The sequence below is a fragment of the Pleurodeles waltl genome, chromosome 2_2 (assembly GCF_031143425.1).
Source record: "Pleurodeles waltl isolate 20211129_DDA chromosome 2_2, aPleWal1.hap1.20221129, whole genome shotgun sequence".
Classification (NCBI taxonomy): Eukaryota; Metazoa; Chordata; class Amphibia; order Caudata; family Salamandridae; genus Pleurodeles; species Pleurodeles waltl.
In genome coordinates, this window is record NC_090439.1 from 1028783488 (window position 1) to 1028801606 (window position 18119).

Genomic DNA, 18119 nt, shown 5'->3' on the forward strand with positions numbered 1-18119 from the left:
GTGCAGGAAGGTGCGTTTTGGCACTAGATTACCAAAACAGCGCTAGCGCAGTGGGAGCCAACAGGAAAGCCCCATGTAGCTTAAATATGGTGCATTCCTGCCCTTTCTACTTGATGCAAGATGGCGCAGCAAGGTGACTTGCTGCACTGCACTGCGTCAATCCCCATAAATATGGGCCCAAATATCCAGAGGAAACCTGCTTGATAGTCATTAGCCACACCGTGACTACCATAAGGGACAGCCCTAAAACCTCCTTCGGTACAATCTTGTGATGTCCACCTGGGCTTGTATGACAGAGCACATATCAATCTAGTCACATTAGCTTACCTTGATGATGGTGACCATTTAGCCAAGCAACTGCATTCAGAGCTCTGATACTGGTGACCAGGTACCAGGGTACGGATCTACATTGTCAACGGTGCCAGTTTATGGTCGTGTGAAGGTATACTATGTTTAAAGGTTGCACGTGTAAGAAAACCTTTTTCTTGGAGTGAATCAAAATGTTTATATTCTGCTAGGTTGCCTTTTGACAACTATGAAAGGATGGGGTTTGGTGACAGCTAGAGGCACTAGCATGAACCAGGCAAGTCACTTTACAAAATACCTGCCACATTTTAGATTCTTAAATGGCATGGAACGGAACAGAGAACATATTAAGGGAGACAGTGTGTGTGTAGAATATGCTCATGTGTGAGATAAGTGCAAATATTACTCTGTGCTCTATTTTTTAGGTCCCAGTGCCTGCCAGCTGACAGCAGGCCAGTCCTTCCTGCAGATGGTGCAGGTACTGTTATCCAGCCCTGCCACCCTGCCTCAGTTCTCCAGTGTGTATATCCCACAATGCAAGGCTGATGGAGGATGGAGAGCAGTGCAGTGCAATGGCCCCACCGAGCAAGCCTTTGATTGGTATCAAGCATGGGTCTCCCAGAACAATGCAGGTAAAGATGTACCTCTCATGGACATTATCAATGAGATTATGGAGTATAAAAAGACGTCGGCACAGGACTTTGCAGTTTTTGTCGGCCGACTCTATGGCGCGGGCCATCAGAATGTTTTCCCAATATTTTCCAAGTACGCCACATTTGACAGTATACCTTCAGGTGTGTTGGAAGGCAACTTCACATCTGAATCTGATAACATTTTATTGAACCCTTATATATTCTGGAGGCTTTTGAATGGCAGTTCGTCCCGTTACCCAGGATCCTACAGGGATTTTAATCTGCCTTATGGTCACTTTGAGCTTCGTAATTGCTGGTGTGTTGATGAAGATGGAATGGAAATTCAAGGAACAAGAGCTGAGATCAACAAAATTCCAAAATGTAGGTAGAATTGGATGGACCTATTTTTTAAAAATTTTGTTTATCTATGTCCACTTATTATCTGCCAAAACACCTATGCTTTCTTTGTATGTATGCACGTCTGTATGTTGGTATGCACTTGAGCGTGCCACGGTGCAAGCCGTTCTGTGCGCTCTGAAATGAATGTGGCAGCGAAGTGGCAGGTGTGTCCAATCGAAGATCTGCCCCCATTTCATTCGTGATCTGCTTGTTTGGGGGCATCCATGTGACACATTTCCTCTTTCTTTTATTAGCTTTTCCCATTTTAAAACAACGTTTCAATGGTCATTTTATTGATTGTGAGGGGGGAGAGCTTAACGTGTATTCGCAGTGGTGGTTACAGCTGAGCGTCTGTCACATGAATCGAATAGATTATCCTGGTCTGCTTAACCCTCTGTTATGGTAATCTACTACCTCGTGCTAGCAGGTCCTATAATCTTTCTCAGGACCCTGCACTTTACAACCCTCCGCCATAACGAAGATCTGAGCCTGCTTCTCCCCTTGTGTCATTGGAAAACTACGCAAGCAGGCCTCCATCTTACAGCTTTCCAATAGGACTGAGGCAGACAGCCATTTTGATCATGGTTCTTGAACGAGAGGACTTAGGCCCATATTTAGCGGCCTGCGCCGCCAATGCGTCACTTTTTATGAAGCACCAGCAGCGCAGGCTGTTGACCCTTATCTACCAGGCCATGCAAAGCCACTTTGTGTGTATTTTTATGGCCTTGTAGATATGGAGTAAGCAACAAGTTGCTGCGTTACCTTAGTTTGTATCAGGGAGGGGTTTCCATGGATGTTGCGTGGGTGTTCCCACTTAACATCCATGGATTTTGACGCATTCCCAAATTTACAAACTTTTGTAAGCCCGGGAAATGCGTCAAAAGCCTATGCCACCCCAGGGGTGGCGTAAGAGTGATGCAACGGGGAGAAATATCTTTATTTCTCCCTGTCTTTTTTCTCTTTCTATGTGTGCTGCACATAGAAGGAGGAAATCGTCTCCATTGATTGTTTTTGTGCAGGAAGGTGCCCCTTCCTGCACAAAAATAACCATCTCCACAACACAGGCACCCTTGCACTATGGTGCAAGGGTGCCTGTGTTGGCGCATGGCAGAAATTTGTGCACCAGCGCTGGGGAGAGGACAGAAATGCACTGTATCTTGTAGATATGGTGCATTTCTGCCCTTTCCCGGTGGTGCAGGGCGGGGCAGCAAGGCACTTGCTGGGACGCCCTGCGCCACAGGGCTTGTAAATCTGGCTTAGTCAGGCCCAATCCAAGGGCCGTTCACTGGCTGCCAATGGCACAAAACTTAGAGTTTAAAACCTCCACTTCATGGATAAGTCAGCGAGGCGTCTGAAATGATGCATCCTACGCTAGAAATAGAGGTTGACGCTTTACTACTACAAACCATCAGTGAACAATACTTGGCACATCTCAAAGCTACCGATCAACCACACCAGATAAACGTGAAAGTAAATAAAGTACTGGTGGAGGAACAGGGTCTTGTACGTCAAGCCAAAGCTCTTCAATCTGTCTGCGAACCCTACTTTTCAGATAACTGCCACACCACATCTTAGACATCAATGTGCACATGCCACTAGCTGTGAGTGTAGGAATAGTGAATCCAGGGAAGAGAAAACCTTCCCAAAGACAATTATTCAAGGTACTTAGTGTTGAATGGGTGCCAGGGGACGTCCGTGCTCATTACAGATGTGTAGGGCAGCACTCGACCATCACTTTTTGTATTTTTATCATCAAATGTATAAAGATTTTCTCTTTCATTTCTTGCTGCCGTTCAGCTACACGTGTAGGCACAAAAAGCTTAATTTATGAAAATAAAAAACTAAAGTACAGGTGCCCAAATTTTTTCTTAGGTGGCTCATCACCCCGCCTGCTTGCATCACTGGTGTGACCTACTTAATCCACTGTTACAGGCCAAGAATTCACAGGATCCTCACAGGATCTCTAAATTCAAGGCACTTAATGCCATCAGCCACAATGGCATTTTGGTCACAATATATAAAGTTTTCTATGCATGGTAATGCCTTGTCTCTGGCACAACTGACTGCAGTTTGTGACAGGGCCACAAGGTGGTGCGAATTGAACCACAGAACCATATATTCCAGTTCTTTCTAATTGTATTAAAAACACAGTCGGGCCCTGTCTGGTCCCCTAAAGGAAAGTCCAGTTACCCACCAGCGACTACCAACTCAACTAAGTACTGCAAAACACATACTAATAACAGGGTGGGGTACGATATGACAAAGCGACATCTCTCCTATTGTGAAGTTGCTCGTGGAACATGGTGCATTGCACACCCTCAGAGAGCAGCAGCCTCACTCCTCGCCCTGTGCCATGTGCTGCTCCCTCCTCGGTGTTTTAGGGGGTCCTCTGTGGCCACAAAAGGAAAGGAGCATTTAGGGCTCAATAGGTGGGCGCCGATGCCTGGAGGAACAGGGCTAGATTGTGACACTATAGTCTAGTAGTCAGGCACTGTACAAGGAATCTTCCCCATGCTTACTTTAGAAGGGTGCACAATGAAGTGCATTAAATGAAGTTGTGGGACTCACTATCTAGATTACCTGTTTGTTACTGAAAAGTGCTGGCACTCTCCCATTAAATGTATTGCAGCTGTACAGGCATTCTCCCTTTAAGTTTGATGAAAAGAAGGTACTCAGTACCGGGCAGCACCTGCCAATTTAAAGCACAGGCATGATGGGAAGGGGTTAGAGCTGCTAGGGGAGATCATTGGATCCTTTCTTGCCCCCAAATTGCTAGAAGTACAATGCACTCTCTGCAAGCGGTCTACATTTGACAACTCCCTGACCGCTGTTTCAGTAATGGGAAAATGTGCATGACCAACGGGACGCTCCATTTTTTGACTGGGAAATATCCTTTATTTCAGAGTTGTTCCTGTAGCCCAATGCTTCACAACCTTTTGACTTCTGTGGACCCCCACTTTATCATTACTGGAACCCGGGGATCACACTGAATCATTATTGGAATCCAACATCCCCCCCTCTACTGAGGCATTACTGGAAGCTGGGGTCTCCGTCCTAAACATTGTTGATGATTTGAAACACAAAACAATACACAAACAATACAGTAACATGCATTCATCAAACACATACACAAATAATAACACATTTTATTTAATTTGCAAACAAATAAAATAAAAATTGTAATTTTAATAGGAAAGTTGGAGCTTTTCTAAATTCAGCTGAGGCCGCACATCGTCCATGCTATATTCAGTTTAATGCACCTGCACTGGTCCCACAAATCAATCTGAGGATACGAATTTAATGTTTAGCCTCCAATTCCAAATTCCTTGACATTCACAGTACATTTTAAAACTGTACATTTAGCCACTTTATTTATATACACTTTATTAATCTGTTAAAATTAGTTAATTTCCTAAGCAGCCACTGACCCTCTCAGGAGGCTTCGCGGACCCCCCAGGGGTCCCTGACCATGGGTTGGGAACCACTGCCATAGCCCTTACTGCAACATAAATGTTTGTGGACCTCACAAAAAGCTACATTACTCAAATAAAAAGTCGCAACCCAACTCATAGCAGAGCCCAGATATGTTTTGTGCATGAGGGAAATGGAATGAGAGCAAAGTAACATTGTTCCAGCCCATATCACAGAAGACGTATGAACCAAGGCAAAAATGGAGGATCAGTGTTGCTGATCATTTTAATACGATATAGATGGACTGGAAAATATCGGATCCCATCAATAATCTTTCATAAACAGAGCAAGGTAATTATGCACTATTGTTGCTGCTTGTGCAATAAAAATGAAGCAAAGTGGTTGCGCCTCAAACATGCTTTCCTGATTCACATTTGAAAAGAAGGGAAAATATACTTACTCTGCTTCTCATGTTTGCAGGGCCGGCTTTAGGGTGGTGCGACCAGTGCGACCGCACCGGGTGCTGACCTGATTTGGGATGGGGGTGGCTGACCTCAGGGGGGCCTTGTGTTTCACAATAATTTACGAAATTTGTGATTTAAAAACACCCGCTGAAAAGTTCCTTGTGCATCAATCCTTCAGGAAGCAATTCAAATGCCAAGATATCTCTTGTGATTAATGTTCTTGCTAGAGAGAGAAATCGGAGTTTTGTCCAGTGGCAGTTCTGACTAGATATAAAGTAGCTCAGAGGGTTAATATGCCTGCTGCAAAGAACAGAACTATGTTTTATGTGGATAGCTGAGTGGATTAGTAAAGCCAGCCTTTACTCGCGCTTTGAAACAAATGAAATGTATGCGAGAGAGGCTATCGAGATAATGGGCACTTTTGCCGGGTGGTAGTGAGGGAATCCGAGGAGGTCGCCATGGGGTGATGGGTGCCAAAAATGATTGCCACACCGAGCGCCACCTGAGCTAAAGCCGGCCCTGTATGTTCGGTCCAACCAATATCCACCATGTTTACCACGGTCTGCCCAATCCATAGTACACAAGAAGCAAAAATAGTGCAGAGAGTTTTTTGGTTTTTCAGCCACTGAAAATCCTCTGATAATTTGTCCCTTTTGAGGCCATTGAAGCTCTGCAGAGATGGTTCATATTTTTGTTTGCTTGAGAATGTGTGTGTGTCTGTAGGTCGAGTGATGCTTTATATTGTGATTTTAACAATTTCATTTTTTACCATGAATGTCTTTGTCATGCACTTCTTATTTGCTCAGAAGTAACTTAAGACTTTGTGCTTGTTCATGGTGAAGACTTTTGACTGAACCCTTCAGCAGCAAAGGTGCAGCCATAGATAACAACTCCTCCTTTGTACCTGCAGGCCCCGGGCCCTGTGAGCGCGTAAGGCAGCGGGCCATGCTGTTTGTGGAGGAAGCGGAACAGCTTATCGCTGCTTCCAACAGCTCGCACTTTGCTTTTGGGCACAGTTTCCTCCTCGCCAGCGGGGTCAGACTGACAGACAAGGAACTGTTCCGCTCCGCTGACACCTTCAGATCTGGCGTCTCGTTCTCAGAGCGGCTTCTAACCACAGATGACTATTCTCTTCGACTCGCGGCACAGTCAAGTAAGTCCTGGGCCATATTCCATAGAGTTCCCGGGAACTGGGTAACGGGGCTGTGCCCCACTTTCTTGCACCACTAAGGCACTTTAGTGAAGTAGAATTGGATGCAGACTAATTTGCTCCCCTTCTCTGATACAGATCACACCAGTGCAAATGCGAGCAGACACACAACCATGGGGGGACTCAAGCATTAGCATGGGGGAGCATGCAAATGAGGGAATGCCTTTGAACCCACAGGCAAATAAGCAAATAAGACCAGGCTCACTGATTGTGTCACACGTATGAATTATAGTGCAATCAGTGGACCCCCAAGGATGTCCCTCAGTGAGGGAGCAGTAGGGTCCTGGAGACTAATCAGGCATCCCCCTGCAAGCGTGTGCAGTCCCACACCACACAACCTGCAGGGAGATCCCTGACTCCACTTAAAACTGAAGCTGGGTTTCCGCCTGCAATGAAAGGCAGTCTGGGGGTTCAAACAGTGCCCACTTTTCCTTAATGCTCTAGCGCACTACTTCATGAGCTTTGACTGCACTGGGAATAGAATGTGTTTTTAAACTAGGCACACAGTCCTGGTCTGCGGCCCTTGCACTTAAAGAAGGGGATGTCATGGTGCAGAGCAGTATATATTCACTTTCAATGTCCTTACAATGTCATGCTTCAGCAAATGTTTCTGTAAATTCTTGAAATCCTCGCAAGTTGAGTCATTGTGTTATACTGGAGAAAAGACTCAGGCTGTCACTGAATTTGTAGTCACAGTAAGGAGTGGGAATGTTGTTTCCTTTGCTGTTCCGTCTTTTATAAGGCATGAAGACATGGTGTGCAACATCTTTCAAGAGGTGTAGAATGCCGTCGACCGACCCATTTGGTTCTAAAAGAAAACCTGCATTACACTCGCTTGAATGCTGTTTTTGCAGTCAACTAATAACAATCTCCAGATGTGTTCAATAAAAGTGAGTGTCAAAAGACACACCGTGTCACCTCATATAAAACTAAGGTTCCTACAGAAATATATAGTTACCAAGAAGTAGAAACCTAAAGCTGTCGCAGATGGGCCCATCCCATCTGCCTCCTTTTAGACAACGCTTCTTTCATTTGGCAGGGCTCCCAGTGTTTGAGCTGCTTCCTTCGATTGCAGCTTTAGTACGGCGCCATGTTCTCGCCATTTGCAAAAACACACAAGATGGAGTGCTAGAGCTGTCGGCAATGTTGGGCTGTACCACTGTTTATGCAGAGGGGACGCTTTACACATACTGAACAATACAGCCTTCCCTTTGCAATGATGGTTGTAAATATACCACTTATATAATGAGCTACAATGGTTGGCATATGAAGGTCTATGGACCCTACGTGGCCGTGGCCAAACTTCTCAGACAGCTTAAGGCTATATGTCCTCCCACCCAGTTTAGATGGGTAGACATATTGCCGTTTTTTACAGCTCCTCACCACCCGGAAAACCCTGGTAGCAAAGGGCAGAAGAAACATAAACATACCCACCTTGCCATGGGTGATGACGAGGGGAACATTGTTTTTTTAAAATTTTCATAACCAAAATCCCACTTTTGGGTTATGTTTTTTAAAAGTAAAAAAATAAGCTTTATGACTTTTCCGTACGGCTCCGTCATGTTTGACGGAGCCGTATGCCAAAGTTGCAGTGCATCGATAGGAACCGCCTGTCAATGCACTAAATGGTCACTGGCCCCACAGACATTTGGAAATTTGGCCATCTAGACCTCCACCGTGGTGACAAGTAATTTACTCTGCCACTGTGGTGGAGGACACCCTGATCTTCAAAACATAAATCGGGCCCTTAGTTAAAAGCATACTTTCACCTTTGCATTTGAAATGTGAAGAAAGTATATTTTGTCCACTTCTTAATACGCAAACAGAAAGAAATAGTGTGAATCCACTTTGTGACGTGCCTGGTGCAAGTTGATAGAGCGGTCCGTACTAGTAATTTGCCTGTATTTTGGACGCTCTTTAGGCCGATGAATCTTTTGACTAAGTGGAACTCTCTGTACCCTATATCGATCAATTTCCTTAAATCAATAATTAATAACGAACATAAGCAATACCTTGATCAACATAACACTTAACAATTAATCCAGAATACATTTCGGCGAACCCTGACCTTTCAGTCAGGAATAACCACACCTGTTTATTCAAAGTTAGTGAATTTTATTTCCCTATATTAACAAAGCTAGCACAATATAAATGTGTCTCAACACCAAATGATAAACGTAAATGAACATTAATAGCTGTCCATAGCGGCGAAACAGGTGCAATCTATGTAGCATTTGAATCACAAGGCATTCGATAATAGCAATGCAAATCACTAATACGATAATCTGTAATGAACTAATCGCATACATTTAGTCAGCATAACAAGATCTCAAATTGAATCATGCGACATATGGAATCCTCGTCTAACCTCAAATTAGCATCGGCATGTGGGACTTCATGCAAAAACAATTTAGCAACATTAATTTAGAAAAACTCCTAACTAGGGCTCTTATCAAAATCAGCAGTTGGTTACCTAAAGGAAACACAATGCAATTTTACAATTTCCTTTCATATTTACCAATTACGATCAGCAATCAAGGAAGTCTTCGTCTCACAGGTACCGTTTCTCGATCAGCATGGGACGGGGCAAAAGGGGCAGGGGTGGACGGGGCAGTTGCCTCACGGCGGCAAGGTAAAACTACTACTTCATGCAAGGGATCAAATCAAAGTTAAAGTCTCTAGGGCAAGAATCATTAAGGTCTCTTTCTCTCGATTAGAGAAAGCATCAAAGTCTCTTTCAAAATGGCGTCGCAGCAAAGTGGGCCATAATAGCTACGAAGTCTGCAAAATGGCGGGATGTCCAATAATGGCCGTAATGATCTACAATGGCTGGTAAAGGCTACTTTCTTCTCGTGCACCTAGTTTTTATAGACAACAGTTCAAATCCAGTAGGGTCTTCCATTGGAGGGTTCATAGGTTAGCTTCAAATTGTCCAATCAAAAACGACAGTTCTCAAGCTTTTACTTAAGCATACATTATCCTTGGAGATGGGTACGCAAGTTGCAACATTGTATACCAATTAGCTCACTTTCAGAGCCTCCATTGTCCGCACCTGCAGATCGATCTTGGAGTAAAGAGAAAATATGCCAAGCTGGCACGAAACTTTAAGATAAGCATGTGAACGGTCTCAGTGGAAAAGTACAGCTTCAAGCAAAAATACACGTTTAATAGCACATTGGAAAAATACGAGCATCTAAACCGTGAGACCGGGCAACTAGGCCGAAGCCTGCACTAAAGTAATGCTAAGCTAAAACATTTCAAACAAGCAAATCATAGCACACGTTTATGATTATGTCGGATTAGTGCAATTCTAATACACCACGTTATATAAAGCACGCTTATAAATGTTGGCAAACTACTCTGAGGGCACATTTTGTCCCCGTACAATCTTTATTAGTTCGGTTAAAGTCACACATGATTATTTCAACACTACGTTTATGCGTTAATAAATGCAAAACCTTCATTTTCTGCTTCATCAAAGTCATGTTCGATTAATTTTCTGTTAGACAAGCAACCACAATAGTGCCAACGATTTGCGTTATTTTTGCACCAGGGCATTGGCACACTCCCGTTGAGGTTGCTAGTCGTTCTCTTGGGAATGGTGTCCTGAGAGTGACTCTTGGCTTGGATGTCGAGAGAACAGAGTGACGTTTCCAACTAACTTCCACAACACACATCACAGACCTACAACAGCGTCCTAACAACTTGTGTAGTCTTCAACTCCAGCCACATTTGTTTAGTTACATGCAAGAATGTGTATCTGCAGTTTGACCTCCTAGCAGCAGCAGAGGTGGCTTTTTTTTTTTTTTTTTAACAAAGACATGTTGTGACTCATTTACACCCTGAGCTACTGAAAAAACGTTGTCCTTCATTACAAGACTCTCCTAAATCCCGATACAGCTGCAAATAGGAGTTGGTGGTTCAACTAAGGTTATGAGTTTTGTGGAAAAAATGCGGCTTCTTTTATGGCCTCAGACTCTTTTCGTCTGTGAAAAGCAAACTGAGGTTTATTACAAACCCCTTGGGTCGCCGGTGCATAATTTTTTATATGGGAAAAAGTGAGGCACTGGCGGTGCAAGAGGCTTGTAAATCAGCCCTTGAATGTGGCTACGGAAAAGTCCTCGGAACAAAGAAAAAAATCTGTGTCATGGGTGCACAAGCTTTCTGAAGGCCAGAACTCCTCATGACGCAGTAATATTTCAGGGGTTGATACCGTACACTCAGGCCCATCTTTATCAATACTTCAAGCAACGCAGCAAAGCACTTTGATGCGCTGCATGAAAGGGAAAGGGCAAGCATTTGCTGTACTTAACATTATGGGGGTCATTATGACCCTGGTGGTCTTGAGAATGCCAGGGTAGCGGTAGTGGTCTGACTGCCACCAAAGCGGTGGTCCGACCGCTTTGGGGGTGGTCTGACTGCCACATTACGACTGTGGCAGTTGTACCACAGTCGGACCACCAGCACCCCCAGTTTACCTCCACAGGAGGGGCTGGCAGGGCTGGCGGTGTGGTGGTCCTAATCCTCCAGGGCAGCGCTGCAAGCAACAACACCCTGGGAATAACAACAACCCCCTTCTCTGCCAGCTTTTACATGGCGGTGGCACCGCCATGTAAAGGCTGGCGGAGACGGGGTGCAGGGGGCCCCAGGGGAGGCCTGAGCACTGCCCATGCATTTGGCATGAGCAGTGCAGGTGCACCCATGGCCAGCCATGTCATGCAGTTTACAGTCTGCATTGCAGAAAGTGAACAGCACGACGGGTGCAGCTGCACCTTAGGTACTGAAGCATTGTTGCTGGTTCAATCATGAGTTGGCGTCAAAGTTGTAGGCTGTTCCCTGCTGCGCCAGCGGGCGAAAGCACCATTTCTGCCCGCAGGCCCACTGGGAAACTCATAATGGAGCCAGCAGGAAGGCGGCCGCACTGGCAGCAACCTGGCCGTGGGAGTTTGGCGGACGACCTTTTCTGTCCACCAAACTCATAATGACCCCCTATATATTCTTGCTCTCTGCCCTGAGCTTTTGTACAAACTGCGGACTAGTGCCAACTCTTGCACCATATGATAAACATTGGCCCCAGTATCAGGAGTTCCAGGCACAATATTATCAAGTAGTTTTCATAAGAAGCCAGTTTGTTCGATGCTCGTACTCCAAATACAATATGAAAGTCCCTCACTCTTCTCAGTTTATAAAGTTCATAGTAACACTTTGTACCGTCTTGGGTCTCCCCCTACTATGTCTGCTCTGCCTGTTGTATTTCCAACACATATTGACGAATGAGCTCCCATACATGTGTCCAGGGGAAAACATAGAGGAAACACATTTTAATTATGTCTGGTGATACCGAGTAAGACATAGTGCAACAGTCCAATTCAACACCCATGTTTATTTACTGTGGTTTCTGTCCCTCACACCTTTACAGAACAGACAACATAGCCCATTTGACCTTGTCCTGAGGTTTCATCTTGTATCAAGTAATATTTTCCACAAATGTAGATGGAGGAGCATTAATAGCTGCTAGGAATACATCCACATGTGACACTTCCTTCATACGCCCTCATGCGACACCTCTATCAAACATCCTCAAGCGCGACCTCCATTATACATGAGCATGTGTCACCTCCATTATACATTAACATGCACACCTCCATTTTACATCAGCATGCATCAGCTACATTATATATCAGCATGTGTCACCACCATTATACGTCAGTATGTGTCACCTCAATTACACATCAGTATGTGTCACCTGCATCAAACATCTGCAAGTGGCACCCTCTTACACATCCACATGCAAAGCTTTCATTGTGCATCAACATGCAGCATCTCCATCAAACCTCCACATGTAGCACACCCAACAAACACACTCATTATACATCCTCATGCTCCACTTTCATTATACAACAGTATGCATCACATTCATTATACATTAGTATGTGTCACAGCCATCAAACATCTTCAAGTGGCGCTCTGATTATACATCCTCATGCAATAGCTCCATTATACACCAGCATGCACCACCTCTTTTATACATATGCTGTCCTGTTTTATGTGTTTATATGTTGTTGATTTCAGTGGGGTTTTATCAGTGTTTACCAAACCTTATGAAATCAGTGCTTGCCAGGGTTTATTAAACTCTCTAGCCCCCCCAAAATTGCCAAAACAGTGCCTTTCCAGTGTTTACAAAACATGTTTTTCTGCAGTGATTGTTATAAATTAAAGGAGAATGAATCTAGGGTATGATAGAGCGTTCCAACCTAATAATTTACCTGTATCTGGACGCTCTTGGGTCGATGAATCTTTTGACCAAGTGGGGCACTCTTCACCCGAGAGTAATCAATCAAATCAACAATCAATAATCAATAACGAACATAAGCAATACCCTGATCAACATAACACTTCACAATTAATCCAGAAAACATTTCGACGAACCATGACCTTTCGGTCATGAATAACCACACCAGCTTATTCAAAGTTAATGCATTTATTTCCCTATATTAACAAAGCTAGCACAATATAAATGTGTCTCAACACCAAATGATATATGTAAATGAACTTTAATAGCTGTCCATAGCGGCGAAACAGATGCAATCTATGCAGCATTTGAATAACAATGCATTCGATAATAGCAACACAAACCACTAGAACTATAATCTGTAATGAGCTAATTGCATACATTGGTCAGCATAACAAGGTCTCAAATTGCATCGTGCATTAAATGAATCCTCATCTAACCTCAAATTAGCATCAGCATGTGGGACTTCATGCAAAAACAATTTAGTAACATTAATTTGGAAAACTCCTAACTAGGGCTCTTATCAAAAATCAGCAGTTGGTTACCTAAAAAGAAAACACAATGCAATTGTACATTTTCCTTTCATATTTACCAAGTTCGATCAGCATTCAAGGAAGTCTTCGTCTCACAGGTACCGATTTCGAACAGCATGGGATGGGGCAAAGGGGCAGGGTGGACGGGGCAATTGCCTCACAGCGGCAAGATAAAACTACTACTTCATGCAAAGGGGCAAATCAAAGTTAAAGTCTCTAGGGCGAGAATTACTTAAAAGTCTCTTTCTCTCGATTAGAGAAAGCATCAAAGTCTCATTCAAAATGGCGTCGCAACAAGAGGGGCCATAATGTCTGCAATGTCCTGCAAAATGGCGGGTATGGGGCGATGTCCGATTTCCTTTCGTGCACCAGGTTTAAATAGACAACAGTTCAAACCCAGTAGGGTCTTCCATTGGAGGGTTCATAGGTTGGCTTCAAATTGTCCAATCAAAAACAACAGTTCTCAAGCTTCTACCTAAGCATACATTATCCTTGGAGTCGGGAACGTAAGTTGCAACATATTTTACCAATTAACTCACTTTCAGAGCGTCCATTGTCTGCACCTGCAGATTGACCTTGGAGCAAAGAAGAAGATGCCAGGCTGGCACGAAACCTTAAGATAAGCATGTGAACCGATCTCACTGGAAAAGTACAGCTTCAAGCAAGAATACACGTTTATTAGCACATTGGAAAAATACGAGCATCTAAACCGTGAGACAAGGCAACTAGGCCAAAGCCTCCACTAAAGTTATGCTAAGCTAAAACATTTCAAACAAGCAAATCATGGCACACGTTTACGATTATGTCGGATTAGTGCAATTCTAATACATCACGTTATATAAAGCACGCTTATAAATGTTGGCAAACTACTCTGAGGGCACATTTGTCCCCGTACAATCTTTACTAGTTCGGTCAAAGTCACACTTGATTATTGCAGCACTACGTTTATGCGCTAATAAATGTAAAACCTTCATTTCTCCGTCATCAATCCCTCCTCTGATGACTACTTGTCATCACACAAAACTAATCCCACAAATTTTATTCCATTAAAATTCTGTCAGTTCTCTTTGCCTTTTAGTTCCCCTTGTCCTTGCTTTGTACTCTTCTGCCATTCTTTTCATCATTTTCTCTTCCTTCCTTCTCTTAATTTTTGCCATGATCATTAATATTCCTCTTTTTATTCCCCAAATCCCAAAAATGCAAATCAGTACTATTAATATTCCCTGTATTATTTTTAGCAATATTCCATTCCAAATGCCACCAAGCCAGTTTCCCACTGAAGCAAGTCCCTTTCCAACCTTCTCCCAAACTCCTGGTTCTTTCAATTCCTTCAAGTCAGCACTCTCTTTCGTTAAATTAGCAAGCATTGTTTTAATCTTTGCACTGTTGTCTGGAATATACGTACAACAGTGGCGCGCACCAAGCATTTTGCAAACGCCGCCATCCTTTGCTAAAAGAATGTCTAGGGCAAGCCTGTTTTGAAGAGTCATAGCTGTTTCCGCTGCAAGTTCAGCATCCATCAGGATTATAGCACCTGAAAACTTTGTCAACATGTTATCCACTATAGTAGACAACTTTCTTATTTTGATGGAATTCAACACAACTCCCAATGAAGGAATCATGGCTCCAAATATATCTCCCACCACAGCAGCTGCGGTCTCTCTTTTCTGGATACGATGGGATCCAGATGTCTTTGGAATCATCGATAGGTCATCCAGTTGATAAACCTTTGGGAACACTATACCCAAATAACATCTCCCCCACCATCCTTTTGGAAGACGATAATAGGCATTGTGCCCACAAATGTAATATACACCTGGTATGACAGGATCAAGTCCGTTCAGCATGAATGTCCATTTGGCCTTAAAGATAAACGTATGTTTACATTCACTCGCTCCTACGAAAATGTTATCATAATAAGATTCACCTCGATATATACAAAATTTCCCTACATGCCAAGCATCTAAAACTATTCTCCCTTGTGTCTTTATTGCAGCAAAAGCATAATTATCTACTGAAGTCCTCTTACTTAGCTCTTTTTCTAATTTCGCATTCATTTGTGCCCTTCTATCATCTGTGCGATCTAAAAAGCTTATTTCTACTGCAGATAGCGAGCAGGTAAGATTTTCCCTATGTGCGTGAGCTGTTTCAAAAGGTTGCATTGGCTCGAAAAATTCCCTCATTATTTTAGCATCCCAATCTTTAGCAATCTGGCTTAGCTGCGTGATTATAGGAACATATGCAAAGGTAACATCATAATTTGAGTAAAAATACTGTATGTTGGTTTGACCATAAAATCTAGAAGTTACTATACTACATGTAATCCCATATGTAAGAGGCATGTGGTGATAAGTCACCCCTTCCGTTACAGATGTCGGTATCTGTGTACACACATAACAATCTTTCGCATCCATAGTCTCAACATATTCTGTTAGCAAGCGATAGAAAACATTATACGAAAGTTCCTTCTTATCATGCAAGTGTCTCTCATCTAATTCTAGTCTTTTCAATGCAGTTAGTTCAGTGACAGTAACAGGAGCATAAGTAGAGGCATCAATTTTCTCATTCTCACCCTTACCATGCATTGCAAGCACTATTATCATTATTATTAGTACACATGCAGTTATCAAGCCTATACACACATATTTACAATATTTCATTCTACTGTTTTGTGTAGCGTACCTAGTCATGATCTGTATAGAATCAGAGAGCTAGAAGCACCTGTAAAAAGAAACGATTTAGCAATTTGTTACAAAGCTTAACGAGCGCAATGTTCACACAGTTTTCTTCAGGAGCTCAGTCACTTATCGGTTAGCAGCATTTGTCTCAATTCGGCAATAACTCAATTCGGCAATAACTCAGTTCGGCAATAACTCAGATCGGCAATAACTCAGTCTCTCTTTTTTTTTTTTTTTTTTTTTTCTCAGTTAGCAACGTTGTCTCAAATCGGGTTTAAGAGTCAATCAGGTTATCAAAGTCTTAATCAAGTTAGCAAAAATCTCATCCAGTTTAGCAATGTCTCAGCTGGTTGTATCACGTTAGATTATAGCAAGCAATGTCATTTATCAGTCCTCTCTTTTTTTTTTTTTTTTTTTCAATCAACAGCGTCCATAAAACTTTTCTTTTCTATTGGTATCTCTTCTTCTTCGTTCTTGAGGCTAAGAGATACAAATTCGTCAGTCCAATCGTCATTGACTACATATGCCCATTCTGGACCGGAATATCTCCTGTTTGGTATCCTTTTCCTTTTCAATTTTGCATCTCTCTTTGATTCTGTCTCACTGGTACTTTCCTCTTTGGCCAAGTCTTTTTCTTCACTTGAGGTTGGTACCACGACAGACACTTCCTTTCTTTTCTCTTTCACTTTTGGCCCTTCGTCATTCAACTTTTCTCTAGTTCTTACTTTTACTGGTGATCTACTTTGTCTTTTCTTTGCACTGTGTCCACTTGATGGACCTGCGATCTCTTCTGAGGAAGTTTGAACAGTTTCGTTCTGTTCTGCCTTGTCCCTTCCTTCTGGGGAGACAATCACGTTTTCCTTTTCTTTTTCTGTACCGTCTGCTTCTGGGAAAGCCCTCCTCTGATCAGGCTCTCCTGCTTTTTCACCTCTTTCGAGCCCTTTGTCACCGTTACTTTCTTCAGGCTCTTTGTCACTTTCAGCTGCTTCAGGCTCTTTGTTATCTTCAGCTGCTTCGTCGCTGTCTGAGGTTTCTCCTTGGTCTTCCCCAAGTGAATCAGTTTCTTCGTCCTCAGAGAATATTTCTCTCTCCTCTATGTCTGCCTGTTCGCTTCTCGTTCTGTTTTGCTCTGTCTCAGCGCTCGGCACTTTGTTATCAGGTACTGGCAGTTTCAGCGCTTCAACTTCCTCATCTGTGGGACACAACACTTTCTTTGTGTGACTGGCGTGAATCCAGTTGGGAACTCCCGCACACTTCACAGCGGTAGTTGTCGTCAGGATCACTTGGAAAGGGCCTTTCCAACGGGGTTCCAGACACGACTTCCTCACGTGCTTCTTTATCACGACCCAGTCACCTGCTTTCAGTGTGTGTCCTGGACCTTGGATCGGTGGCAAGGTGGTTGCTTCCACCTGGTGAGAGAAAGAGCGAACCACGTCAGCCAGACCTTTGCAGTAGTCTAACACCATATCATCTGTAATATTCAAAAGCGCGTTTGCGGGAACTGCAGGAAGTCTCATGGCCCTGCCCATGAGAATTTCGTGCGGAGACAATCCAGTCTTTCTGTCAGGGGTGTTTCTCATTGACATTAACACCAAGGGCAATGCGTCAGGCCATTTCAAATTTGTCGATGCACATATTTTCGCCATTCTTGATTTCAGTGTACCATTCATTTGCTCCACCAGTCCTGAGGCTTCTGGGCGATAGCTACAATGCAATTTTTGCTCAATGTTCAGCGCTGCGCAAAGTAACTTTATCACCTCGTTATTGAAGTGACTTCCCCTATCTGATTCTAAAGAGATCGGGAATCCGAAACGTGGTATCAACTCCCTCAACAATAGTTTTGCAACTGTAAGGCTGTCATTTCTACGTGTAGGGTATGCTTCAATCCAGTGACTAAAAATGCACACAATCACCAACACATACTTCAGACCTCCATGCACAGGCATCTCAATGAAGTCCATCTGCATTCTGCTGAACCGGCCACTCGCCCTGCCAATGTGGCTCGCGTTCACAACCGTTCCCTTTCCTGGGTTCATCTGCTGGCAAATGACACAACGATGGCAAACTGCTTCTGCAGCTTGACGAAATCTGGGGTTAAACCAATCAGTTTTGAACAATCTTATCATGGCATCTCTCCCTAGGTGAGCCTGCCCATGATAGAACCGCGCTAGCTGCGATAAGAGACAATTTGGTA

General features: G+C 43.4%; 1 protein-coding gene across 1 annotated transcript in view; it reads left to right on the top strand.

The window, feature by feature from the left end:
• Positions 1 to 18119, top strand: part of TG (thyroglobulin) — a 673226-nt gene that overhangs the window by 99323 nt on the left and 555784 nt on the right. The window contains exons 10-11 of the mRNA XM_069220782.1: positions 732 to 1319; positions 6123 to 6365. Of these exons, the coding sequence (XP_069076883.1) occupies positions 732 to 1319; positions 6123 to 6365 (831 nt within the window). The remainder of the gene's footprint in view (positions 1 to 731; positions 1320 to 6122; positions 6366 to 18119) is intronic.